The following is a 25,496-nucleotide window of genomic DNA, read 5'->3' on the forward strand; positions in this document are numbered from 1 at the left end:
CGCATTCCCGCGGCGCGGCTGCTCTTTTGTAGCGCCGGGCCAAGCGAACAAGAAGACAATGACGACAGGCTTCCAAGGAACAAGCGGGCCGCACCCGCAGTCCGTTGGTTCTTGGGCGATTGACCTTCATGGGCAGGAAGATGTCAAGATTACCCGCGCGCCCCCCCCCCACCCAAAAAAAAACTCCTAGCCGATCTCCCTCTGCTTTGTCTATTGTCTTCAATGAAAAACCTAACAGACAATCAGGCATGCCTCACTAGGCTTATGCTATCAGCATTTGGAGAGGTATAAACTATTGAGGGTTTGGGGAAAGGAAGAGAGGGTGGGGGGGGAGATAAGGTTGGAGGATCTATGAGGGGTTGTTTAGCAAGTTTGACGAAGATTACTTGAGGGGCGCAAAAAAAAAAAAAAAACGTTAAGTTTTCTTGATGTTTTATGTCACAAAATTTCTCGTGTCTCTGGTACCTGTGTGTTCAAGAATTGTAGGCCAAAAAATGAGATGATCATTAAGCCCATCGCTATTTCTTATCACCTTCAACGATTTAAATAGGTAATCCCTGACGCACTCATTCCATTATCTGCGAGGCATGTCCCCAATCCAAACCAGCGACATCACTTTCTCCGCAACAATATAAAGGAGAGAATAACTCAGCACAGCTCAGCTCAGAGGACCAGACTTTCGAGGGATGAAAACCGGGGACAGATAAGATAATGGCATATGACGAGTTATTAAGACATTAGCAGGTAGAGACACAAGCCAGAGACACCGACCGATCGAGTCGAGACACAAGAGATATCTTCATAACCAATCGCCCAAGCTCCTTACCCTCACCATATACCCAACAAACGCCATTCGCTGTGTGAACAAGCAGAAAGTTGAGGATACAACTCCAACCATTTGAGAACCAAGGTACCGAGTTATTACCATCCCAACCAACCGACTGACCTTTCTCTCTCCCAAATCAACCCCTCCTAAAAACCATTCATTCTCTTCTTTCACATTCCTTCTTTCCTTTTTAGTACATTACCTCCGAGTACACACAAGCAGACAAAAGGAAAGGGAAGTCCATCCTCGTTCTTCGGTGGAAAAGTCTTTTATGCGCCATGGACAGGAATAGTCCCCAGGAAGAGATGCAGTATGGATAAGATAGGATAAATTTTTTAGCGACATCAACATTATTTCTTAGGGAAGAGGGGTGTGTGTGTGTGTGTGTGTGTGTGTGTGTGTGTGTGTGTGTGTAGATAAAAGGACTTGTTGTTTGTCTTAGAATGAGTCCAGCGGGGGGAAACAAAGGAGAAAAAATCAGGTAAAATAAAAAAAAAAAAAGCCCATCCGTTCTATCTCGCTCAGGGGATTGACTACTCGGGTTCCATGAAAACCAGTCCGATATCCCCTAATTCAGTTCCATATTTTGTTTTTCCTTGCACAATTCCTTCGTCCAAACCGATCAACCTTTCCTTCCTTAGGTAGCAGTTCTTCTTCCTTAAGTAGCAAGTAGCTATTCGTCCGTCCTTCCATGATCCTTCTAGAACAGGCTGGCGCTGCAGGCCTAGCCTTGGGTATCGTAGTTTCAAGCCCTTCCTTTCTTCTAGTAGGTTCAACCTTCTAGGTAGATATCATATCCGCTCGAGCAGTAGTCACCTTGCTCTACCCCTTAACCGACGAACCAGCCCTTCGGCGTAAGTACCTAGGTAATTGTGCCCAACAAAAGCGTTGCTGAGCCACTCAATCCGTCTTCCAATGCGCACCCCCATCGCCATCCCCACCGAGATACAACTCCACAGCATACAACCCCATCGTCGCAGCGATATTCACCCACCGCCAGGTACTCCCACCGACATCCCCCGCGCGCAGCGTCCACCCAGCATCATCAGCCGACACACTAAAGTGCTGAAGCAGCAGGGAGGTATACAGCGCGATGAGCATGGAGGGCGAGAACCAACTTAAGAAACCCAACAACCTGTTGGCAGCATCGGAGTCCTCCGAATCCTCCAACGACGGATCCTCCAGGATCGCACGTGCGCCCAGCTCGCGCACGGCAGGGATGATGCGCGTGGCGCAGTAGAAGACGATGGTGCGGTAGGTCAGGGAGATGATAACGGAGGGTGTGATGGTCTGAAAGGCGGCGTAGAGGAACTGGAAGGCGGAGTTGACCGCAGTTGGAAGGCTGCCCAGGATGTGCATGAGAGTCGAGTAGGACGCCATGATGATCGGCGGGAGAGGGGGGAAGTCGGGTTGGGCAGCAGCGGCCTGTTCCGCGGCAGCCGCGGCCTCAGGGGAGGGCTGGTAATCGGTGAAAATCTGGTAGACGCAGAGGACGGTGTAGGCGAAGAGAAGTGAGGACTCGACAGGGTTCCCGCGGCCGCTGGCGATGCCGTAGGCGCATAGAAAGAGCGCAGTAGTCATCGCAATGCCGATCAGAGTGGCGTCAAACTTGTTGATTTGTGGGAACGAGATTACGCGCCATAGGAAGTAGAGGGCGCTGGAGATGACGGAGCCTGAGAAGACGAGGAGCAGCATCTGACTTGTCAGCAACGTGGATAGACAGTCAGGGACAAATTGTACCTACAACCCAAGTGTCACTCCTCCCACGGTTAACAAGCCACCTGGTAATCTGCCCAGCAGCCTGGATGACGAGCAAGCTACAGAAGCCCTCGAGCAGCTGGAACACCGGACTCGAGTAGCTGAGCGTGCTATCCCAGGCGCCAAGCGCGACAGTCTCCAAGAACCCCTCCTGGCCAAAGAACCACTCCTTCCATGTCTTATGCCTGCCGGTAAGATGCGAAAACGTGCGCGTCACCCAGTTGGCGCTGCCCGCATCGACCGAGAAGCGATCGAGAGACCAGATGAGCAGAGCTGGGATAACGACCCATTGCGACAGCCCAATGAGATGGGTAATCAGCCAGCGCACGCGCGACTTCTCCGGGGTCAGGAGCTTGCTGGTGCTGTAGAAGAGGTAAAAGAGGAACAGCGAGAGCGAGTAGGCCAAGCCGGCATCGCGGCCCCCGACATCAAAGGAGATGGGGATCGAGAGGACGATGCTCAGCAGGAAGATGGCGCTGGAACAGGCGCTGATAAGCCACCACATGGTTGCGGCGGCAGTTTGAGTATGGGGACTTGACAGGAGTTAGGAAATTTGCCCGCCCTCTGTCGGGCGCAGCGAAACTAGGTCTTTGCGGCTCTGATCGATGTCTGTGAATCGCACGTTGACTCGGCGACTGACGTAGGTTTTGTTTGTGGTAAGGGGAGAGAAAAGTATCGAGTGGCAAGCGGCACACGAATAATTGTGTACTGCGCGCGCGTCCAACCAACCACGGGTCAAGTCGAGTTCGAAGCTCAGAGAGGCGACGCGGGGTAGGATAAGGAATGGGAACTCGAACCCGGGAAACCGAGATCAGCTGTGAAGGCGGGATAAAAATGAAAGCTTGCAGATGCTCGTCGACGGTTGGCGGCGAGCTGCGTTGCGACTTCGTTGTAGAGGCGGTTGCAGGTCGTTGCAACACAAGATCTAGAGGGCTGTGTGTTTTTTTTTTGGGGGGGGGGAGGGGAGATAAAGGTCGCGGGGATCGTATTCGTCAATGGCTTCTTCCAAGAGGGGACGAGGGGATGGGGTCAACGATTCGGTGGTGATCCATCTGAAGCCTAGTCCAGTCCAGTCCAGTGCAAGTCGGCCGGTCGGTCGCTTCCAGTGCCGCGGCCGCACACACACAACAGATGACGTGGGAGAGCAAAACGGTTATTGTCTGTATGCCAGCCGCAGCGGTTTGGTCTGTTGAGGAGGAAGCAGCAGGCAGCTGGTCAGAATGCCGGGACAAAGCTCAAGATGGATCAGATGCCTTCGGTTGGGCTCAGGCTCACCTGGAAGCTTTTTACTCGGTTCTCCTTTCTTGCAGGCTCCGCCCTTTATTGTCACTTATCCACTTTTCTAAGTCCGCTCGCTGTGTCCAGAGTGGTGTTGTAGAATGCGAGCAGGAGTTCAGTGCAATCTGCCAATGGGCAGAGGGCAACCCTGACCTTTCTTGCCTGCCAAATTTTAGGTGGGCGTGTGTCCGATGTTATCTTCACGTGGCAACAAAGCCAGCCCAGCATGCCCAGATGTCCAGAAACGATGCCCTGCAGCTGCAGCCTTTTTCTGCTTGACAGGGGGGGGGGATTTTCGGAACAGCCTACAGGGAATTTTTGCTAGCGCAGCTAGCGTTGCATCGAGCAGTTTTGATTCTGTTTAGTGCATGCAGAGTTTTCTAACTCTCTGATCGATCCTGCTCGCAGCGTTACTGGCGATGTTTCTCCAAATATCCCAAGACATCGAGAGCTCTGTCCAAGCTCCTGGTCCAGCTCATGGTTTCCACCGCGTTGCATATGCCGGACGGGACCTGGCCGCGGTTTGCATCCATCAGCTCGACAGGGATGCCCACAACGCGATAACGACATGTCAGGATGTTGTGACGCAGAAAAGCTCTAGATAGTTGCATAGCGCATGCTCTTAACGGACCGAGCAGTTGACAAAATCAGCCCCATTTCCTGCATAGAGGAGTCGTTGTCTTGGCATGTGTCAGCGGCATGTGACAGGAACCGTCCACACTGGCTTCCTGCTTCGGGAAACGAAACAGTTGCTGAAGCCTTGACAAGCATTATTCATTCCTGGCTCTGAAAGCTCGACTGGCCTTGCTCAGTATCTGCCTATTGTTCCCATCGAACATCGCCGTTTCGTGATGGCTCCTCTTCAACGAACAGCTCACCAACAAGCCGAAGTTCCTCGGATCACTACACCGCTCATCACACCACTGCGTGTCACTGCATGTAGGCCCAAAGATCAGGCATTACAATTGCAGTCTCCTGATTCATGCTGAACCGATAAACATCGTTGCAATCCTTGGTCGTGGTCTTGCGGTTAGAGCTCTCAGTGGCGAAAGAAATTATGGTCTTATGCTTCTGAAAGTCAGACCCATAGCTCGGCCATTCAATATGACTCTTGACCAACAATTGCTCCAATGTCGCTTGAATCAAGCAGCATCTTAAAAAAAGGATCCCGTTCATACTCGTAGTCACTAGATCAAGGACCTGCTACTACGGAAACACCCAGATATCAAACATACTGGCATCATTCATCTCTATTCTCAGTCTAACAAAATCTCAACCCACCCGTGCTCTGTACAAGTAACATCTTACCTCTATTAGCTCCCTTATCCCAGACCGATATGCTCCTTCTTATTGCCTTGGGGGGGGGGGTGAATTGCTGCCTGCAATGCTGCCTTTTCATGTCCCACCGATAGGCTCCTTCTGTCTCGTGACACTAATAGTTCACCTCATTCTCAACTTTGCTTTCGACACTTCTCACTTTAAAGCCTTTCGCAGCATACAACAGCCACTTTACTTTGGCTATGCATGACTCAGACAAATCAGCACTTGACTTTCCCAAGGACAATACCAGGCAACAAATTCTGGTAATGGAACTCAGGGGGTTCTGATTCGAATTTGATTATGGACAAGAGTTGTGTGCCCAAGAAGTGTAGATCCACCCCGGGGGGGGGGGGGGGGGGAAGGGAGGGAGAAGAAAAGACATAATGTTTTGTGAAGATTCCGTATAAATCATCACAGCCACTTTTTGAACCACACACACTCACACACACCTAACATAAACACAGCTCCATTTTACCTATCGTATCTCCCTAAAAGTATCTGTCTTATTTGCGCAAATCAACAACACGAATCGACCAAACTTCCCGAGCTTCCATCCATCAAGCCAGTCAGCCCTTAAACCCACGCACACATACAACATCCATCCCCCTTCTCCTCCAAACAAAAAGTACCATGGTTCATTTCTAGCGTGGGGTAGTAACAAAATCTCTGACAGTGTCAGATCAACCACTTGGTGATCTGACTGCGGTCGAAAGACCCTGGTTTGTCCACAACTTTGCAACCACGTTCTCACCAGCCTCTGACCAAGCCACTAGCAAAGGTCGACCAGCAAGTGCGGTGCAGACGCGTCGAAGCTAGGCCAGCACATCACTGTCTGACCCTACTGTCACCCTGTTGCTCTCCTCCTCCTCACCTCGGCGCGGTGTGGACGTCATGGTTCTTTGACCTTCTTTTCATTTCACTTATCTCACTTCTCTTAAGCATTTCCCAGGGTTGGAGCTATCAAGCTACCATTCAGACCCTTTTCTTTTTGCTCTAACTTAACTGCACCAATGAATTCCTCCTCCCCACGCAGTTTCGTAACATGCATGCATGCATTCATCCGGTATATTTCCATCCATCAGGCTGGAGCTATCAAGCTACCATATGACCTGAACCTCCTCCTCCCTCTCTCTCTCTCTCTCTCTCTCTATGCTGAACATCTCTCCCTTGGGGTTGCGTGAGTGTCTTCAAAAGCAAACAAAATTAGATAAAAGGGGTCACGTGTTGTCGGGCTGGGGAATATGTGGGGGACAAAAGTTTAGGAGGGTTGGGGGAACTAGGGGGATTAGGGTGTTGGGGGTGATGGGTAAAGGGGGGGGTGTGATGGTCAGCCTTTTAAGGCATAAATAGGCATGCCGTGTTGTCTCGCTTGTCTGATGGGGGGAAGCGGGGAAGAACGGCGCGCGTGGTAGGGACTGCATGCCGGACGGATGCGCGGAGTCCAACCATGCAGGGGAGCGGCCGATGACCAGGGAGGAATCGACGGGCGGAGCTGTTTTGGCGTCACACGTTCGGAGAACCCGGCGCGCGGCAACGTGTTTGTTCCCGCCAATCACTCCCTCGACCCTGGTGTCCTGTCAATATCGGAGGCTCATTTACATGTCCATCGACTCGGTGCCATTAGCGCCGAAGTTGAAATTGCCCTGCTGGACACCATTGGCGTTAAAGCCAAACTGCTGAGGCTGGCCCATGGCCTCGTCGGCATTCTCCTCCTCATCCGAGAAGTACTTCTCGATGATGTTGTACGCCTTCATGTAGATCTCCTCGTTGGCGTTGGTCTGGCAGTCGTGGATCTTCTCCATGCCACCGCACTCCTCAATGAACAGGGCGTAGCGGTTGATAGCGCCCTCGCCAGCAGCCTGCTTGTCGAGCTCACCGACCTTAAGGATGTTCTCCAGACCGTCCAGAGCAACCTGGATAATCTTGTTATCGGGGCAAGCAAGAAGATCGCAGAGTGGCTTAATGCAGCCCTGAGAGACCAGATAGCGAATCTGGTCAGGCTTCTGAAGACCACCAGAGGTGGCGTTGCTAATAGCCCAGCAAGCCTCCTTGCGGGTTTTGAGATCGCCGTGCTGGAGGAGATGGATGAGGGGCGGGATGATGTTGGCGTCAATGACGGCTTGGATCTGGGCAGAGTTGCCGGCGGTGATGTTAGAGATGGTCCAGCAGGCCTCCTTGCGGATACCGTCCTTGTTGGAGCTCAAAAGGTGCAGCAGGCAAGGCAGGGCACCGGCGTTAATGATGACCTGCGTCTGGACGTCATCGCCAGTGACGATGTTGCCAACGGAGCGCAGCGCAGGGGTCTGAACAGAGGTTGAAGCGTGCATGAGCAGCTCAACCAGACGGCGGGGAATGCCAGCCTCAATGACAGCCTGGATCTTATCATTGGAACCGTCCGACAGATAGGAGATGGCCCAGCAGGCATCAATTAGCACCTCATCGTCCAGAGAATAGATGAGCTTGGCAAGGACAGGAAGGGCAGGGGAAATCTAGCATATGGTTAGCCATCATTCAACAAAATCACAAAAAAAAAAACTAGAGCCGGAGACTTACGGTTGCCCAGTCAGGCTGCGGGTTCTTGCCACGGCAGAAGTTGCTAAGAGTCCAGGTGGCATTCCTGAGCATGCTAAGCTTGCGGCTGTCGCCCAGAAGGTTCAGCAGAGGGGGCAGAGCACCGCAGCTCAGGACATAGTCTCTGCACTGAGGGCTGTCACCGGCAATGTTGCCAAGGGCCCAGACGGCCTGCTCACGGACATCGGGCTCAGGGCTGTTGAGCAGCTCGACGAAGATTGGGACGGCACCAGCCTCGATGACGGCCTGGGTCTGCGAAGCAGAACCAGAGGCGATGTTGGTGAGGGCCCAAGCGGCCTCAAACTGGACGAGGGTATGGGGAGAGCGCAGGAACTCGACGAAGCGGCTCACGACACCGGTGCGAATAACCTCTTCGATGGGCGGGTTGCGCTCCTTGCTGAGCAACTTCCGGAACTTGGTCGTCGCCTGGATCTGGAGCTCAATCGAGTCGGAGAAGACGCCAGCAACCATCTGGGGGAGCTCCTCGCTAAGCTGCGCATCTTGTTAGCACGTGATCAGACGTCATGGAACTGCCACAAATGAGAGAAACAGGGAAAGCCAAAAGTTTGTGTTTGGCACTGCGAAGTTTGCATAGTAAAAGCCACAGGACAGCAGTGAAGTTGGTTGAGCCGTTGTGCTGATCGTAGAATTGCGAAGCATGCGGCCAGGCCGAGGTCATGTCAAGCCAAAGACGGTTTGCGATGGGCCATGACCGCAGCGCACGGCGGGGTAGCCAGGTGGGGTGGAAGCAAGAAGCATGATGTAGCAGCTCCAGGAAGACACAAGAGAGGGAGGGCAAACTGGGATGAGTTTGACGAGATGAAACATGCAGAGAAACGATTGAAAATGCGAGCTCTAGTTGACAAAAAAAATTCCTTGGCAAACGTACCTGGTTCTCAGTCGGGGTGCTCTCATCGTCGCTGTCGGGGGCAGCACCGAGGGACGCGCCGGGCCTATTGTCACCGATGCCAATACCGCGCCGCTTAGCCAGGTTCTCTTCGCGCTTCGCCTTGCGGATCTCGACCTGCTGCTCCTCGCGGCGACGGCGTAGCTCCTCGGGCTTGAAGGTGCTCTTCGCCTTGAACTGGGTGCGGCGATGCTCGGGAATGTAGCGGTCGGCCATGGTTACGGTTTGTGGTGGTTGTGCTGAGTGGGTTGCTGTGAACCTGGAAGCTAAGGTAGGAATGTGTTGGGAGAAAGTCGTGTCCGGGTGGGGGGAGACCTGAAGCGCAGGTGGACGACGGTCAAAACAACAACGAGAAGACGGTCTGCAGAGAACTTAGACGTCGCAGCGTGTTGTGTGCGTTGCGTAGAATGGCAGACAGCCGCAGCTAGTGGCAGGCTGAGCGATAATGGGGATGATGGGAATGAAAATGATTAAGGTGGGAGTTCAGGTGCGGGCAGATGGAGGGGTTCTCGGTTGCCGCGCAGAGTTTTGATTGTTTTGAGACAATGAAAAAGAATTTGGGGATGCCGGGCCCAGGGCTGCAGCAGAAAACTGAAATCCCGCCTCTGGCCCCTCCCGGCTTCTGCCCACTTACTGCCCACTGTGCCCAGGTGCCCGTTGGTCCTCCCTCTGGCTTTCTCTCCGCTGGAGTCACCGGCCCTCCACTCCCGTCACTCCCACTTCTTGCTTTTCGACTGTCCGACAAGCATGGATTGCCCACACTTGCCCAGCTGTGCTGCCCGTTGCCCCACCTGGTCGAGTCGGCAGCCAGTGATTTTGCGCGGACGGAACTGCGGGGTTCGCCCTGTGTCATGCCTGAGGCATCCAGCCTGCCCGCGGAAGCAAGGGTCTGTTGCCCCTCTCAGAGACAGCACCCCAGGTGTCACTGGGCTGGAGCACGGACCACCAATAGGTAAAAGCTGGGCGCAGAGCACATGCACGCGTGTGGGATTGGCGACTTCCGTACCCACGAATGCGGATCGCGCAAGGGAAGCGCGTCGTCCCCATCTATGGCCGTTGTTGATGAGTCCAGGCAAAGATGTGGGAAACAAGGAGCTGACCAGTGACAATGAACGGTTTGGACAGGTCATCCACGCTCATCTTGGTGCCGTCATAATTATAATGATGTAGGCCGTTTAGTTTCCTTTCATACTGAGTTGCTGCCCCCGTTCCTCGTCAGTGCTGTATCGTTTCATTTTCTGGTCTCTCTCCGTGCCGTCATCCATTGGCCAGCATCATTCGAACCAAACTGATCCGTACCAACTCTGCCATTGGCACTTCTTTTGAGGTCACTTCCAGTTTGCATCACAATATCTGCTATAATACCAGCTTTCGTGACGGACTTCACTCGAATGCCCAACACAACTGGGCTGCAGAGGGCACATGCCCCCCAGTATCCAGCCGAACCACCTTTACCCCAACGGGTCGATACAATTAGAGATTTACTCGACGGAAAGAGGCCTTTTGGTAGCCTTGTATGCGTTGTTGGTCTGGTGAAGGATCAACGATTGCCCAAGCAAACCAAGGGGGCGGGTGAGCACTCTTCCTCTCCATCTACTCTCTTGACCTTTGCTCTGACATATATCACAGATTGGAAGTCTGAGTTAACTTTATACGACCTCTCCATCGAGTACGAAAATGACGGCATCGTTTTTAGCATCTTTCGCCCCCAGGCTGACATGCCGATGTGCAATGTGGGAGATATTGTCTTCATCATCGATGCTAAGCTTCAACACTACAATGGTAGAACCTCCTTGATCACCAACCAGGCCACTATCATCCAAGTCTACAAGGCATGCAGAATCCCCGAGTGGCCGCACCCTGCCGAGCCAGCCCTGGAGCCCCCCACGAGAAGAGACAAGCATTCGCTCACTGCTGAGGAGCATTTGTATGTGTCATGGATGTACCACAAGATCGACAAGTGTTTGCTTCCCACCGAAGAGGAGTTTCAGCAGCGCGCTGCCCAGTCGTTGAACGTCAAAGAAAAGTTCACCTTGCTCAAGGATGTCCATGAGGGCCAATTCTGCGATTTGATCGTGGAAGTCGTCAGAGAGCCGCATGCTTTCCTCGACATGGTGACACTTTACGTCTCTGACTACACAGAAAACTCGGCATTTCACCCCCAGGCCTGGGATATGGTCCCCAATCTCGCCGGCGACCCCTACGGCTACCTTCCGGCCAGCAGTCAGGCCTCCAAGAAGGAGTGGTATGGGCCTCATGGGAAAATGTCGCTTCAAATTACCTGCTACGAACCCCACGCCAGCTTCATTACAAACCACGTCTCAGCCAAGCAGTGGGTGTATCTACGGAACGTCCAGATCAAGTATGGCCGCGACGGGAAGTATCTGGAGGGGTTTATGCGCGAAGAACGAAACATTTCCGCCTCTCGAGTCAATGTACAGCTCATGGATACAACGAACCGTGACACCGTAGACCCCCGCTTAAAGGATGCTATCCGCCGAAAGCTTGAGTATGGAAAGAAAGTGAAAGAAGATCTCAGGCAAATCAAGGCTGCTCAAGAAGCCGGCCTAAAGCGAAAGGCCTCCGAAGCCAGCGTAGGCGAGAAGCAGGAACTCAACTCCAAGCTGCGTCGGCAGCTGAAACGCCGGATCCGGGAGCAGAAGGAAAAAGGGGGGAAGCAAAACCGGGAACAGCAGCTCAATCTCAACCAAGCTGTCACCTGCGAGAAGCACGACGACGTGCCCGACTCGACCATCGAGTCCATCCTCGAGCCAACCATTTACAACCCCACAGTCGACCAGCAGCCTGTTGGGCTCCTCCTGCCCTTCGTTTGCGCCAAGTACCAGGCCTTTGTACGTGTCGTCGACTTCTGGCCGCCGAACCTCGAAGACTTCGCCTGCAGCCGCAAGGTCAGCGAGTTCGACATGATCTCGGACTACGACGGCTCCGACATGGACTCGTCAGCGTCCTGTTCTAAATCTGAAGAAGACGAAGCTGCTGAATCAGAGAGCAGACGCATCTGGGAATGGCGCTTCTTCCTCCAACTTGAGGACCCAACCCCTGCTTCCGACACCAGCAACAGCGAGAATTCCACCAACAAACCGCGTCCCCGTCTCTGGGCACTCGTCGACAACGCCGAAGCGCAATGCCTCACCGGCCTCGACGCCTGCGATCTCCGTAAGGACACCCGCGCGCTAGCGACCCTGCGCGAGCGCATGTTCACCTTGTGGGGGAACCTCGAGGAAGTCAAAACACAAGTGCAGCAGGGAAAGGAACAAGCAGCAAAGCAAAAAGCTGCGGCTGCTCGGCCACGACACCAGCCCCCTGGGGCGGCGGATAAGGCGCTGAACCTGGAACGGCCGCCGCTGGATAGCTCGGATGATGAGAGGGAATATGGGAGTAAAGATGCTGATGAATGGAGGGCGAGGGTGTCGAATCGGCCGTTTGCGTGTTGTATAAAGCAGTATGGGGTTTGTGTGGAGGGCAGGCCGGAGGGGAAGAGGTGGCTGAGGTGTTTTGGGTTGTTTGGGACTAAGATTTGTTGTTGAAGGGTCTACATTATTGTAATGCTGGGGGCTAGAAGGAACCGGAGCCGTCAAGATTTGGGTGGGGGGGGGGGGGTTGGTGGGTTGGATGATGCTTATGGATATACTCCGAAAAGGTAATTTGCCTTATATGCTGGACTACGATTTGTATGATATTGTTAGGCACTTCTGGGATAGTCAATGAGTATTTTGTGCAGTACCTTGGGCATTCGGCCATACATCTGTACATCAAGCCACTCAAACAAGGTAAGGCCAAAATCAAGTAAGTCATTGACATCTCACCGAAGTCCCTCGCGCGAGGATATGGTAAAGGGACATCAACAACTCAGCAACCGAGTAGAGATGTCAGGCCAAAGACTAAAGCCTCCATTGCACCACTACAATTCGGGTACGCAATCCTATCAGCGAACAGACACAGAAGAAATGAAAAGCAATCCAGATAATAAAACTGCCAGACGGAGCAAGAACTAAGGAGACCGCGCAATCAATGGCCGTCGTTATACCCATTCCGTTCATTCAGCCAAACCAGCCATTCATCCTTCGATCTCTTAGCAAGAGCATCACGATCAATCCGTCAATCCAGCATTACCACAGCATTCCTAACCCTTGCCTTTGAAGACCCAACACGCAGGCAGGCATACAAATCCGGTATCACACACAACCCTCCTTACCAGGTTAGTCCCCCAACACGCTATCCTCATCCATCCGATCCGCGTCCACGATCTTTTCTTTCCCCTTTCCCTTATCCTTCTTGCTGCTTCCGCCTCCGTCTTGTTCTTCATCTTCATCGATTGGGTCGTCAACAAGGTCGCCTTGTCTCCTTCTTGAGCTTTCTTCCTGGGGGTCATCCATATCCTCGACGATGTCCTCTGGTTCAGAGAGCTCGGACAGCTCAGAGTTAGAGTCACCCTCGATAATGATCTCTTCACTAAGAGGGCCCTTGCCCTTCTTTGACCCGCTAGCAGCAGGTTTACTGCTCCCCGCAGCGGTCTTACCCGCGCTCTTCTTCCCCGACGTCCCCTTCTTACCCTTCCCCTCCCCCGCCAGAACCCTCTCCCTCAACCGTCCCTCATCCATCTCCAAAAATGCCACCGTCTCCCGCAAATTCGCCCCCAGCTTATTCCGATTCCTCAGCATCCTCCTCCTCAACCTACCCCCTTTATTATCCAACACCCCGGCCAATATAGCTAGCACATACTTCCCCGCCAACTCGCACAGCGCCCGTTCCAGCTTCAGCTCCCTTGCCTTCCTTTCTGTCGGGGTGAGCTGATTAAGATCGTCCACGTCAGAGAGATCAGCGTCCTCGCCTTCGAGGTTGACTTCCACCTCTGCGCCGTCGTCGCCTAAGGGCAGGGCGTTGGGGTCCGAGGGGGCGAGTTCGTCTGGGGAAGGTTTGTTCAGGTCGCGCCCGATGGCGCGGGCGTAGGCGCGCTCGGCGGCGGAGTATATCTCTATTAGCTCGGGAATGAGGGCTTGCGGGATGGGGTCGAAGAGTTGGGCTAGGGTGGGGTATTCCCTGGGGGGCAGGGAGGGGTTGGTAGAAGATTGGTTCTTGGGCTGGGCGGCTTCGCGAAGGGTTGCGAAGAGGACGTGGAGGTCGCAGAGGGCGCCTGTGGCAAAGAGGCGGAGTTCGTCGTTCGTGCCGCGCGAGGAGAGCGTCCAGATGAGGTTGTTGGCGAAGGATTTGCGGAGGATGGCGAGTTGCTCGATAGTCAGGGCGGTAATTTCCGCACGGGTGTTGATGGAGGAGATGAGGGAACGGACCTTCCACATGAAGTAGAAGTGGCTGGCTTGGACGGCGTAGGAGACGGCTTCGTCTTCGAGGTCGTCGAGTTCCTCGTCGACTTGGTCGAGTTTACCGCGGTGGACGGCTTTGATAAGGAGCTCGATGAGTGGGCGTTGGGAGTCGTCGTTTGTGCTTTCTGCTTCGAGGATGTCAACGCAATCGGCGATGGATGCGAGCTTGCTGAGCTTGAGGAGGACATTGCCGAACTGCGTGATGCCGGAGAGCGTCATGTTGGCGCGGACGCCGAGGTCGCGCTGCTTGTCGATGTTCCTCAGGGCGTTGACGAAATTCTCCCAAAGGTTGGCAATCTCCTCGTCGGTCGTCTCGCGTAGCTCGTCGTACTTGCGGGCGTGCAGCAGCGCCGCGGTCGCCTCGGCAATGACGCCTCTATCGACATGCCGGACGAACTGGCTCGAGATGTCGCCCAGCAGCCGTTTGAACGTGGTCGCGTCCTGGCGCAGCTGCTGGAACACATCAAGAGGCAGGGAGTGGCTCAGCCGCAGAACGAGCACCGCGGTGCTGGCTTCCGCGCCATATTTGCTGAGTAAGCGGGGCATGATGTTGGCGAGATGGACGACGGTGTCGTCATCGCCGCCATCGCCCCGTTGCTTGCCTGATGCTAGGCTTAACCTGACGGAAGTCACCAAAACCTCGAGGAGGACGGTCTCCTCCTTGCCCTCGGGGGCCATGGCATTCTTCAGAGCCTCTTCGCTTGATACCTTCTTGGACGAGGATGACTTGGACTTTGTGCTCGTGGTGTGGTCATAGAGCAGATAGCCGGCAAGCAGCTCCCACTTCTTGACCTCCTCAACATACTCAAACAAGACTTGCGAGGCCATCGAGATGCGCGTCTCAGGCGGCGCGGCCTGAACCATTTCAACGGCAATATCCAGACCGCGGGGTGATTGCGTCTTGTTCTCCTCCTCGAGCTGCGCATCATACGCAGCCAGCAGCTCGGCCAAACACTTGACCATGATCCATTCCCTGCGAGGAGACAGGTAGTCGTCCCCAGGATCCTCGCCCAGCATCTCATCAATAGCATCATCACCGCCAAGATCCTCGACCTTGGACTCGATCAAGTCGTTGACACAACCAGCAAAGAACTCGACAGTAGCCTTCCGGATACGCAGCTCCGAATCAAAAATCAGCCGGCCGACGGAATCGATCTCATCAGGTTCCAGCATGCCGCTGCCCTTCAGGATTTGCATGACCGAAACAGCAGCAACACGGACGTTGACGTCGGCGTCTTTCGTGGCCATCTCGACGAGGCGTGGACGAAACCGATCAATGAAGTGTCCCAGTTTCGAGGCGTCGCGCTTCAGAATGCGAGCCAGCTGCTTCAGAACTTCGAGTCGTGTCTGCGGGACAATATCCGACAACATCCAGCCCAGGTAGCGCAGGTACTCCGGCTCCATGAAGAAATCGGGCAGCGTCCAAATCCATGTCCCGAGGGCCTCGACACACTCTGTCCGGATCTTCGCGTCAATATCGCGATAACGATGGACAAAAACAGTCTCGAAGAAATCCGTAATTTGGTCCTGGCAGATCTGACGGTACTGCTCAGCCTGGGTCAAGCTCTTCTGGAATTCAGCCAACCTCTCCTTGTTCTTGCCCTTGCGGTTCTTCTCAGCGTCGACCTGAGCGGCGATCTTGCTGATGCGGGCGTCCAGCGTCTTAGCGACTTCCACGAGGGCAGCCTCCATGGAGAGCGCGACGGTGGTGGCAGTGTGCCGGAAGGGCCGCAGGGTTGATGACGACATGGACGCGACCCAGCGCGCGATGTTTTCCATCAGGGCGCTGTCCGTGTACAGCACGTCGGTCTCGTGCAGGATGGTGACGAGCGACCGGAAGAAGCCGACCAGCAGCTCGCGGAAGGACTTGCTGGACTTTTCTTTGGAGATGAGGGGGTAGTCGGTGATTCCCTCCTGTGAAGAATTAGCATTGTACGCGGGCATTTTGGCGAAACCGACATACCTCAGTGTAGACATTTTGGAGCTCGGCTAGCCTATTGGAGCAGTTCTCGGGGTCGCGAATGTCGTCTTCAGTGACCTTTTGGTCGCATCCAGCCGCCAGCAGGATGCAGTTGACAAGGTCGGCCACAGCAGCGGTATCGTTGGCCCTATACTGGTGAAACCAATCCGTCGCGACCTTGTCGGACGAGTCGCCCGAGGTAAAGATGTTGGCTGTAAACAAGAAAAAAATAATTCAGACATCAGCAAGGTGCACTTATCGCGCGGCAATCATCGAATAACACGGACCATAGAGCCCCTCTGCATCGCCGCGAGCAATGGCAGCGATGCGAACCGTCTTCTTCGGCCTGCTAACAAGCCTGGTGGTAGTAATAGCTGGCGTCGCCGCCGGGGCATCGCCATTAACCTTGGGCTTCTTCAACGCGGGTTTCCTCGGCTTAGACGACTGCGACGCGGAGGGCTTCCTCTTCTTCTTGGAAGAGCGGCGCGACGAGGCCTCGGGATCATCGTGGTCGGGGTCGTTGGCATCGTCGTCGTCGGCGTCAAGTTCGCTCAGGCCGTCGGCGTCGTCGGGCGATTCGTTCTCGACGTCGTCGTCATTATCGGCATCGGCAGCGCGTTTGCGCTTCGTGGCAACAGGAACTTCGGGCACATACTTGGCGGGCGGCTTGGTGACGCGTCCGGACCTACGCGCGGTGGTCGCAGCGGATGACGAGGGCGCGGGCGAGCTCGTCGCGGTGTTGTCGGAGGTCTCCATGAGTGGTTGTCGCGTGGATGGCATTACATTTGACTTTTGGGAACCTTGTATTGCAGCCGGGCAGCTCGTGGCCAGACGAGCAGGAGCGGGAAAGGGGATGCGAAGGGTCGTTGGGGCTGCGGGCTACGAGCAATGGCGTTGTGGCTCTGGCAATTGACGCGTCAAAAGCGAGTTCCATCGCCAGGTTATTTTGGGTGGATTGGCGCTCCCCCCCGCTGTGCATGGTCCCACCGACCCGCGCTGCCTGCAGATCGGCTTATTGGGTATGCACTTATTGAACTTCAAATTACAGGCCCCGGTTAAGTTTAAGACACTCAGGACTGCTCCCACAATCTTCTATAAAATGTGATTGCATTCAAACAATTGAGAAATAATAGCGCGAGTATGTCCATTAATATCCCCTTCATCATAACCAGAAACAAGGAGACTCAACAGAATCCCTCTAATCCACCCCAGCGCCATGCTGCCCAGCTTGCCCCGATACTTGCATAAACAACATCAGACATCACCACCCCCTCAGTGACACCTCAGGCACATCATGGCCTGCTCATCAAAATGCCTTGCAATACTTCCCTCCTTCGCTAACATTGACCCAAGCCAGCGCTGGCTGGCCTCGACCTCGGGCGACCCGAACTTGACCACCACGCAGCCTCTAACACTAGCAGCCGACCACAGCAGCTTGTTCTCCTTCTCACATTGGATCCTTTCCGCCCTCCATCTCTCATGCGGTGACATTTTCTCTTCCTCTGCCTTCTTCGCCTCCTCACTCCTCCAATCGCGCGCTCCTAACCTCGGAAGTGCAGCAAACTCAGCCAGGAAGAACTCCCCCAACGGCTTCATCAGTGGGCCCCGTAGTATCAGAGTCCCGACGACGCCCATGCCATGCATCGCATCCCGTAGCGCTGGTATCTGAGAATGTACCTGCTTGCAGTCGAGGATAACGGAGTCCCTGACCAGCAATCTCTCTCCATCTGACCCATCCCCATCAACCATCCATACTTCATTCTTCCCCGTCCATCTCACAAAACTCCAATGCTCCCCCCTTGCCGCTCGCCCCTGGGTAACCCAGTCCAACAAGCACAGCGACCCCCCACGGGCAACCTTGAACACTTGCAGCTGCTCATAGACACTCCCCTCGAAAGGCTGAACGGGGTCAGGTAACAAGCATAGTGCCGCGCTGGACGCAATCTCGGCTGTCAACGTCTGCCGCGTGACGACGTCAGGAGTAGGAGATTTGAAGATCTTGGTGTGGCCCTGGGTGACGACGCTGAGCCGCGCGCCCGGCTGGATGTCAATAGACAGATTAACCGTGTCGCCCGCAACTAGACCGCCTCCGTAAGAAAGTAAAAAAACCAGAGCGCTCTTGGTCTGGGACGGGCGCATCGGCGTAATGAGCTTGAGTGGGTACTGGTACGTGCATGTCTCGAGGCGGGACGTAGAGCCGTCCGGCCCTAGGCGCACCACAATGCGCCCCTTCCCGGGGGAGGAGGAGGATTTTGGGAAGGGTGAATTCATGGTCACCTCATGATGTTGGTGAGTTTGGTTTGTAGAGGGGTTGAAGAGGAGGAGACGATGGGAGCGAGGGAGTTGAATATGCGAAGTCGGGGTTCTTATCGCTGAGGTAGAGGTACAACCCCACCATTAGGGGCATGCATCACCATAGTGTTTTACCTAACGCTTTACTCAAGGTAAGACATCGTAGTGAGGTGTAGCGACACAAAACTGCATATAAGCTCTCTGGAACATCCGGAAAGGAGTCCTCCAGCGCTGAATCGGCCATTTCCTGCTTCCTCGTTCTCACTGGTCTGTTCTGGAAGCACTTCCCCCGCGCAACCACGTTCAGGGTTAACTGCGGGGCAGCCCCTCACACACACAACCCTTATCGATTATTATCAATTGCTGCCCCTCCCTGGGCGGCTTCAACCACCCCAGCCGTGCACCCCTGCCAATGCGCTTGCAGTGGGGCACGTCAAGAAATGCAGCCAAAAGTTCAAGCGACTCGAGAGCGCGATGACACTTTTTGACACCTTCTTCCTCCTCTTCCTCCTCCCAACCGCCACATCAACCTCAACCACATGTTTGCCCGCCCAACCAATCTATTCTAATCATTCCTTCCCCTCTATCTAAATGCCGCCGAAACCAACGACCCGAGGGCGGGGCCGCGACCGCGGCGGCGCCACCGTCCCAGTTACAACGACGGCGGCGGCGGCGACGACGACGACGACGACCTCCTCAGAATCAACCGACGCTGCCTCTTTTGAAACCCATGCTACTGCATCCGAACCAGCCCCCTCTACCTCGGCCCCGACGACGACCACAGCAACAACCGTAGTCGCATCCTCCTCCGCCACCCGACCCCCCACCACCATTACCAGCACAACCGCTGCCATGGCTTCTTCTTCTTCCTCCTCGACCGGCCGCGGTACCTCCAGCAGCAAATTCAAGCCCAAGGCCGTGCGCCGTAGCGAGACGGAGCGTGCCAGGCTCGCCGAAGAACAGGCGCGCATTCAGGAGCAGCGCAATGCCGAAGAGGCGAGACGACTGGCCCGCCTTGCGCGGGGTCGGGGACGCGGTCGTGGACGGGGACGGGGTGGGTTGAGAGGAGGGTTGAGAAGTACCGCTGCTGCAGGGCCGCTCGCGGCGGGGATGAGTTGTATGTTTCCCTTTTGCTTACCTGTTTGGGATTCGTTGAAGTATGCGTCAAGCTAACGACGAGCAGTTGGAGGAGGTGGTGGCTCATCCAGCACAGGCGGGTATGCCTTCGCGTCTGGGTCGGGCTCTGGCGGGGGCTACATCAAGCGCGAGGGTGACTCAAAGGATGGATACGGCACGTCCAGCCTCATCGAAGGCAACAGGATCAACGCCGACCGGCTGTACAACTACGTGGAGATCTCCGAGGACGAGGACAACGCCTCGGTCACATCGACCAAAAAGAAGAAGAAGCCCATCTTGCCCATGGGCGTGCGCCGCATCGAACACAAAGAAGAGCAAGTCACTTTGACCACAGCCGCCGAGATCGAAGCGCAAGACAACGCCGGCGGAGAAGTCTCCGAATCCTCCGATGAAGAAGGCCTTTTCGTGGGCGGTCCCTCCGGTGAAGAACTGATTAGTGGTAGTGGTAGTGGTGGTGGTGGTGGTGGTAGTGGTGGCGACGACATCAAAATCAAAAAAGAACCCGGCGACGCTGATGCAATGGACATGGACGCCATCCCCGAGGGCATCAAGGCCCCCGACTCGCCCGAGCTTAAGAAGAAGGCGCTTGTCGGCGAGCAGAAACCTAAGAAGAAGTCTGCCGCCGGGCTGAGGGATCCCGAAGCCGAAGCTCTGGCTGAGGATCTGCAGCGCAACCTCGATCTGTTTACCATCTCAGGCGATGATGTCGCTGCTACCGAAGAGGGCGGTGCAATTAACCCTTCGCTGGAAGGACACATGTTCCTATTCCAGTTCCCGCGTGTGCTACCCCCTCTCAAGGCGGTCTCCCGCGCAGGGAAGGTCAAGTCCGAGCCGAATGATGACGATGTTGTGATGCTGAACCAAACACCCGCGCACATCGATCTCACCCAAGAAAACCCCAGCGACAAGACCAAAGTCAAGAAAGAGAATCCCGACGACGTTGAAAATGCGGAGGAAGACGACTCCGAAGGCGACGAGCTCCACCAGGGAGGCTACCTAGGCGACTTGATTGTGCGCAAGTCCGGCCGCGTGGAGCTCTCCTGGGGCGGCATGAAGCTGGAGATGATGCCAGGCACACAGGCCAGCTTTTTGTCTACTGTTGTGCTCATCGAGGAGGCGGATATCAAGCCCGATGGCGAGGGTCAAGCACAGGCGCCGACACAGTCGGGCCAGATGGGTGGTGTTGCTTATGGAATGGGCAAGATTCAGGGCAGCTTCGCGCTTGCGCCTGCGTGGGGAGAGGAGGAGGAGTGGATTGTGACGGAGGAAGAGTTGGAGGGGTATGGGGTTTAATCCTGCCTAGGGCTGAATGGGTATTCCGAGAGGGGGTAATATTATGAGGATATGAAAAGGCAGCCTTGCTATATGAAGTAAGATACAGGAGCAAGCAAACTGTATCATGTGTGGACTGGGTATGGTTGTGGTTCTTATTACGATGTTTACTTCTGGCACATAAAGCAGGTATTTCACGCAGAATTTTTTTTAAAAAAAAAAAAAGTAAAGAGAGAGAGAGAGAGAGAAAGAAAAAAATGATAGAGGGTGGTAAAAAAATGGATTAGATACCCCTACACCACTAATTCCCCACGTCTCATCTTCTTTCCTAATGACATTCATCCATGAATATCTCTTTTTCTCAACCTCTTTGTCACTAGACGAATGTTGACACGAGATGTCATTTAACCCGAGGGCCAAGCTCCCAGCCAACCCCAAAGCCTAGCCGATCACCTCTGCCGCCTCGGCTCCGTCTCCCGAACCCAGGCCCTCGGTACCCGCCGCCCCGCCCTCCCCCACACACTAGTGCCTGGGGAATCGCGGGGGAAGCAGTGGTGTGAGGAATCGCTACACCAGACTAACTTATTTCATAGCCGGTAACGGCCAACTATATTCATCCTGGCGGGATCGCGGCTGGAGGGATGCGATTTCGAGGGGTTAAGATGGATTTAGGGGGAAAGGCTAGGGATTCGTTCTCCTGAAAAGGTACCTCGCCTGGTGGAGGAGCACGTATGCAGGAGGGGGTAGTCATTGAAGGGTGTATACCGATGGCCCGCGGTTTTGATAGTGGTAACGAGGACGTATATCCATTGTTGTTTGGACGTTATGTTATATCCAGCTTCTCGATGATTGGGAGATAGACAAAGTGGCTGCTTAAGTCTCACTACCATATCACCCACCTCCTCATCGGACTACCGAAGGGGTAAATTATACTACTACTTTGTCTAACAGCTGCATCTCTTCCTTCCCGCCTATCTTCCACTCTCATAATGACGACTGATCAAGAAAACGGCGCCGATGAAGGCATCCACCTCCTCATAATCGGCGCCGGCCTCGCCGGCCTAGGCGCAGCCCTCTCGACCAAGCTAGCCAACCCCTCCCACAAAGTCACCGTCCTCGAAACCGTCAAGGAACTCCAAGAAGTCGGCGTACGTCCCCCTTTCATCCTCCCCCTCCCGCCTGCCCAAAAACCTTTCCCCCCCCCCCTTTTTTTTTTTTTCAATCCAGTCCCTCTAACCGCATATCCTTTTAAGGCCGGCCTTCAAATAACACCCAATGGCACGCGTCTCCTCCGCGCTTGGGGCCTTTACTCTTCCCTCCACCCCCTCGCTGCCATCCCCTCCTCCCTCTCCGTCCACCGCTACGATGGCACGAAACTCCTCGCGCACGAGCCCAACTTCCAAACCCAGATCCTCGCCCGCTACAACGGCAACCCCTTCTGGGACCTGCACCGCGTCGACCTGCAGCAGGCGATGGTAGCGCGGTGTAAAGAGCTTGGCGTGGAAATCCGGCTGGGGTGTCGCGCGACGAAGGTGGATTTCGAAGAGGCGAGGGTGTATGTGCAGAGGAGGGACCCCGTGACGGGGGAGCTGGATAGGGAGAATGTGGAAGCGGCAGAGGGGGATGTGGTGCTGCTTGCGGATGGGTTGTGGAGTCAGATTAGGCCGCAGTTTCTTGGGCGGCCTAGCCCAGCCATACTCACAGGGGATCTTGCGTACAGGATTACCATTCGGGCGGATGAGCTAGAGGGGGAGGATGCAGAAGAGTTGAGGAAGTTCATCGCCAACCCGACAGTAAATTTCTGGCTTGGACCGAGAGCTCACTGCGTGGGGTACTCTGTGTGCGCAGGGAAGGTACTGAACCTGGTGTTCCTCTGCCCGGATGATCTACCGGCTGATGTGGTCAAGATCGAGGGTGACATGGATGAGATGAGGGAGAAGTTCAAGGACTGGGACCCCCTGCTGGGCAAGTTCCTTCGGCAGGTGAAGAGCACGGTGCATAAGTGGCGCTTGTGCTGGTTGGATGCGCTGCCGGAGTGGGCGAATAAGCAGGGCACGTTCTTCATGGCCGGGGACTGTTGCCATCCGATGCTGCCTTACCTTGCGCAGGGAGCGAACTCGAGTTTGGAGGATGCGGCAGTACTTGGGTCGTTGTTGGGGAAAGTTAGGAGGAGTGAGATGAAGAGACAGTTGCCCGTGGTGTCGAAGCTGTATCAGAAGTTGAGGATGGAGAGAGGCAGGTGGATTCAGCTTGAGACGTTTAAGCAAAGAGATGACTCGCATATGGAGGACGGGCCAGAGCAGGAGAAGCGCGATGCCTTGATGATCAGCCAGCTAGGCAAGGAGCTGGAAGGGCCGTTCCCCAGTCGCTGGACGTGTCCCGTTGTGCAGCCAGTCCTATACGGGTACGATGCATATGCTGAGGCCGAGAAGGCGTACCAGGAAAACCCATATTGATGGTATTGACGAACAGTAGATCTATACCAAAACATTACTTTTGTGTATCCAAGCGTACCTATCGTGAAACGTGCAACAAAACACATTATGTTATCCCTCCCCGAGATCCCTTATGTCGCCAACTGCGGGTCTATGCATGTCTCGGATGTTATTATGGAAAGATAGATGTCAGTCGGGAGCAGCCCCAGTGTCTCTCGCGACACACAACGTCAAATTTTCACCCAGAACTTCCATCCGGTGACCGCGACTCTCGAGCACCCGATGACACACGCAGCCAGGATGAGAAGCAAGCCAGCCCACATCTGCGCATAGAGATACCGCCCATCGGTAGCGTCGATGATGGCTCCAGCAATCGGCGGACCCGCAAGCGTGGCAAACGCCATGATGGTGCACACCATGCCGAAGCGGGTGCCCATCTTCCTCGGGTCGGTGGTCAGGCTGGCCAGGGCGGCCGAGTACAAGCCCTGGGCAGCACCGTTGGCCAGGCCGAAGAAGAACGCAAAGACGTACATGCCAGCACGGTCGTGCACGCCGATCCAGGCAAAGACCAGGCCGCCGAGGATCAGCGTGTGGAGGATGTAGAGATTGATGGGGCCGAAGTAGCGGTCTGCTAGGAAGCCCACAATGGGCCTGCTCGGGACGCTCATGCCGCTGGTAATCAAGATAAGCTGGACAGAGTTTGTAGTTGAGAAGCCGATAACATTACGGGCGTATGCGTTTATCTGCTAGTGTGAGCAGTCGTTACTGTCGACAAAAAAAAACAACGGGGAACACTTACATAAAAGAAGCCAAAGTATAGGGCCAAAAAGAACAAAAACGCTCCGAGGGTATAGAATGCATACGGAGCCTCCTTGAACGCTTCCCACTCAAACAGCGGCCCAGACTTCCTAGGCTGCAGCCGCGGCCTGAGGATGAGGACTGCCAGCGTAGCGATGCTTAGCGCGACGAAGGCTGCGCACCGGACAGCCCACGGGAAGCCGACTTTAGGGATAAGATACTGGACAGTAGCTGAAAACACGACGGCACCAAACCCCGTCCCGGTAGCAGCAACGGACAGCACGAACGACCGCTTCGTTGTAAAATACGAGTTGATGACTGACACGGGGGGCATGAAGATGATGCCGAGTCCGAGGCCGACGCAGATGCCCTGCGCCAAAAAGAACTGCCAGTACTCCTTGGCCAGACTAGTCATGAAGGTGCCGAAGACGATAAGGAATGAGCCGGCGATGATAGTCGACTTGATGTAGCCCGCATCCGCCAGTCGGCCCGAGAAGGTGCACATGGCGCACGCGAGGAAGACCTGCAGCGAGCCGATCCATGAGATCTGGGATTCGGGGAGTTTCAAGGTGTCGCGGTAGTAGAGCTGGTAGACGCCGAACGAGGTGGGATAGCCCCAGGCAAGCATGTTGAGCAAGATACCGCCCAGCACCTGAGACCATGCAAGTAACCCCCCATTGGGCGGTTCTGAGTCGAGTTTCTCGAGCTGCTCGCTGTCTGTTTGATGCGCAGCATCCTCAGGTCCGGAAGTCGAGACGTCATCGGGGTGCGACAAATGGCCGCCTTTCTCAATGTCGGAGTCCGCGACCATGCTGGGCGATGTCATCGGCGACGGAAGCGTGCAGTTGGTTGCAACCACATCGCCAGATCAATGGGAGCCTATGTCATTATGAATGCTGTAATTAAGGCGGGCTGGGAAAGGGGGGAAAAAACTTCTATCACTAGCGGGATCCATCACGGAAGGGGCCGATGATTGACGTAGGAGCAGTGCCGGGGCCATGAACCCGGGAGCTGCTCCCGCCGTCGACCTGGTTGCTTCGGCTGTGGAATGTGGGCTTGTCGATGTCAAACGCGCCTTTCTGGTGGAGCTGATGACAGACCGCTGAGCAGGACTCGCAGGTCATGAGCCATGACCTTCCCGATGATTCCACGAATCGCACGCGGGCCGGTGTCGCACACCCGGCTATCGGGAGACCGGGTGTCAGGCAGATCCCCCTATCTGTTCCATTCCAAGCCCATCGATGAGCATCTTTCTCGACCTTGCCGCTGACATCAAAACCAAGTCATTGTTCATCTCGTCCCGTGTCAACGCGTGAACCCAGCCCAGCATTGCATTGCAGCGGCGGCAGTGAACCCAACGGCCGGGATGGCGTTGGACACGCGGCCGGTACCAACATCCAAAAGTTCGGGAATTGTTCCGCTTTCCAACTTTTCCACAACTCCACCGCATATCATGTGCAGATTTTGGTGTTAGCGCAAAGATAACTAGCCGCCACGGCTAGAGGCGGCACCGTAGCACTACTCTCCTCGTGGCTGATCATCAATGTCGCGCAGACGAACGGTGGATGTCGAGCACTCAGATTTCGCAGACGCACAAAGT

The 25,496-nt window shown here is 55.0% G+C and overlaps 8 protein-coding genes across 8 annotated transcripts; 3 read left to right on the top strand and 5 right to left on the bottom strand.

Annotated features, from left to right (window-relative positions):
• Nucleotides 1–1,726: 1,726 nt before the first annotated feature.
• On the bottom strand, nt 1,727–3,089 carry CTHT_0052890 (uncharacterized protein; the record flags this gene model as incomplete). The annotated part of the gene is made up of 2 exons (XM_006695564.1): nt 1,727–2,499; nt 2,567–3,089. The coding sequence occupies 2 exons, from the start codon at nt 3,087–3,089 to the stop codon at nt 1,727–1,729; spliced, it is 1,296 nt and encodes a 431-aa protein (XP_006695627.1).
• Nucleotides 3,090–6,777: 3,688 nt separating this feature from the next.
• On the bottom strand, nt 6,778–8,876 carry CTHT_0052900 (uncharacterized protein; the record flags this gene model as incomplete). The annotated part of the gene is made up of 3 exons (XM_006695565.1): nt 6,778–7,671; nt 7,736–8,245; nt 8,643–8,876. The coding sequence occupies 3 exons, from the start codon at nt 8,874–8,876 to the stop codon at nt 6,778–6,780; spliced, it is 1,638 nt and encodes a 545-aa protein (XP_006695628.1).
• Nucleotides 8,877–10,051: 1,175 nt separating this feature from the next.
• On the top strand, nt 10,052–12,471 carry CTHT_0052910 (uncharacterized protein; the record flags this gene model as incomplete). Its single annotated transcript, XM_006695566.1, has 3 exons — nt 10,052–10,232; nt 10,290–12,059; nt 12,368–12,471. The coding sequence occupies 3 exons, from the start codon at nt 10,052–10,054 to the stop codon at nt 12,469–12,471; spliced, it is 2,055 nt and encodes a 684-aa protein (XP_006695629.1).
• A 409-nt stretch (nt 12,472–12,880) lies between these two features.
• Nucleotides 12,881–16,718, bottom strand: CTHT_0052920 (uncharacterized protein; the record flags this gene model as incomplete). Its single annotated transcript, XM_006695567.1, has 3 exons — nt 12,881–15,916; nt 15,966–16,174; nt 16,244–16,718. The coding sequence occupies 3 exons, from the start codon at nt 16,716–16,718 to the stop codon at nt 12,881–12,883; spliced, it is 3,720 nt and encodes a 1,239-aa protein (XP_006695630.1).
• Nucleotides 16,719–17,234: 516 nt separating this feature from the next.
• Nucleotides 17,235–18,233, bottom strand: CTHT_0052930 (putative nickel ion binding protein; the record flags this gene model as incomplete). The annotated part of the gene is made up of 1 exon (XM_006695568.1): nt 17,235–18,233. One exon carries the CDS (start codon nt 18,231–18,233, stop codon nt 17,235–17,237), a length of 999 nt encoding a protein of 332 aa, XP_006695631.1.
• A 612-nt stretch (nt 18,234–18,845) lies between these two features.
• On the top strand, nt 18,846–20,684 carry CTHT_0052940 (uncharacterized protein; the record flags this gene model as incomplete). The annotated part of the gene is made up of 2 exons (XM_006695569.1): nt 18,846–19,371; nt 19,438–20,684. The coding sequence occupies 2 exons, from the start codon at nt 18,846–18,848 to the stop codon at nt 20,682–20,684; spliced, it is 1,773 nt and encodes a 590-aa protein (XP_006695632.1).
• Nucleotides 20,685–21,652: 968 nt separating this feature from the next.
• CTHT_0052950 (salicylate hydroxylase-like protein) lies at nt 21,653–23,119 on the top strand (the record flags this gene model as incomplete). The annotated part of the gene is made up of 2 exons (XM_006695570.1): nt 21,653–21,811; nt 21,917–23,119. 2 exons carry the CDS (start codon nt 21,653–21,655, stop codon nt 23,117–23,119), a joined length of 1,362 nt encoding a protein of 453 aa, XP_006695633.1.
• A 209-nt stretch (nt 23,120–23,328) lies between these two features.
• On the bottom strand, nt 23,329–24,707 carry CTHT_0052960 (uncharacterized protein; the record flags this gene model as incomplete). The annotated part of the gene is made up of 2 exons (XM_006695571.1): nt 23,329–23,841; nt 23,898–24,707. The coding sequence occupies 2 exons, from the start codon at nt 24,705–24,707 to the stop codon at nt 23,329–23,331; spliced, it is 1,323 nt and encodes a 440-aa protein (XP_006695634.1).
• Between the last annotated feature and the right edge of the window lie 789 nt (nt 24,708–25,496).

Source organism: Thermochaetoides thermophila, assembly GCF_000221225.1.
Source record: "Thermochaetoides thermophila DSM 1495 unplaced genomic scaffold scf7180000011820, whole genome shotgun sequence".
NCBI classification, from domain to species: domain Eukaryota; kingdom Fungi; phylum Ascomycota; class Sordariomycetes; order Sordariales; family Chaetomiaceae; genus Thermochaetoides; species Thermochaetoides thermophila.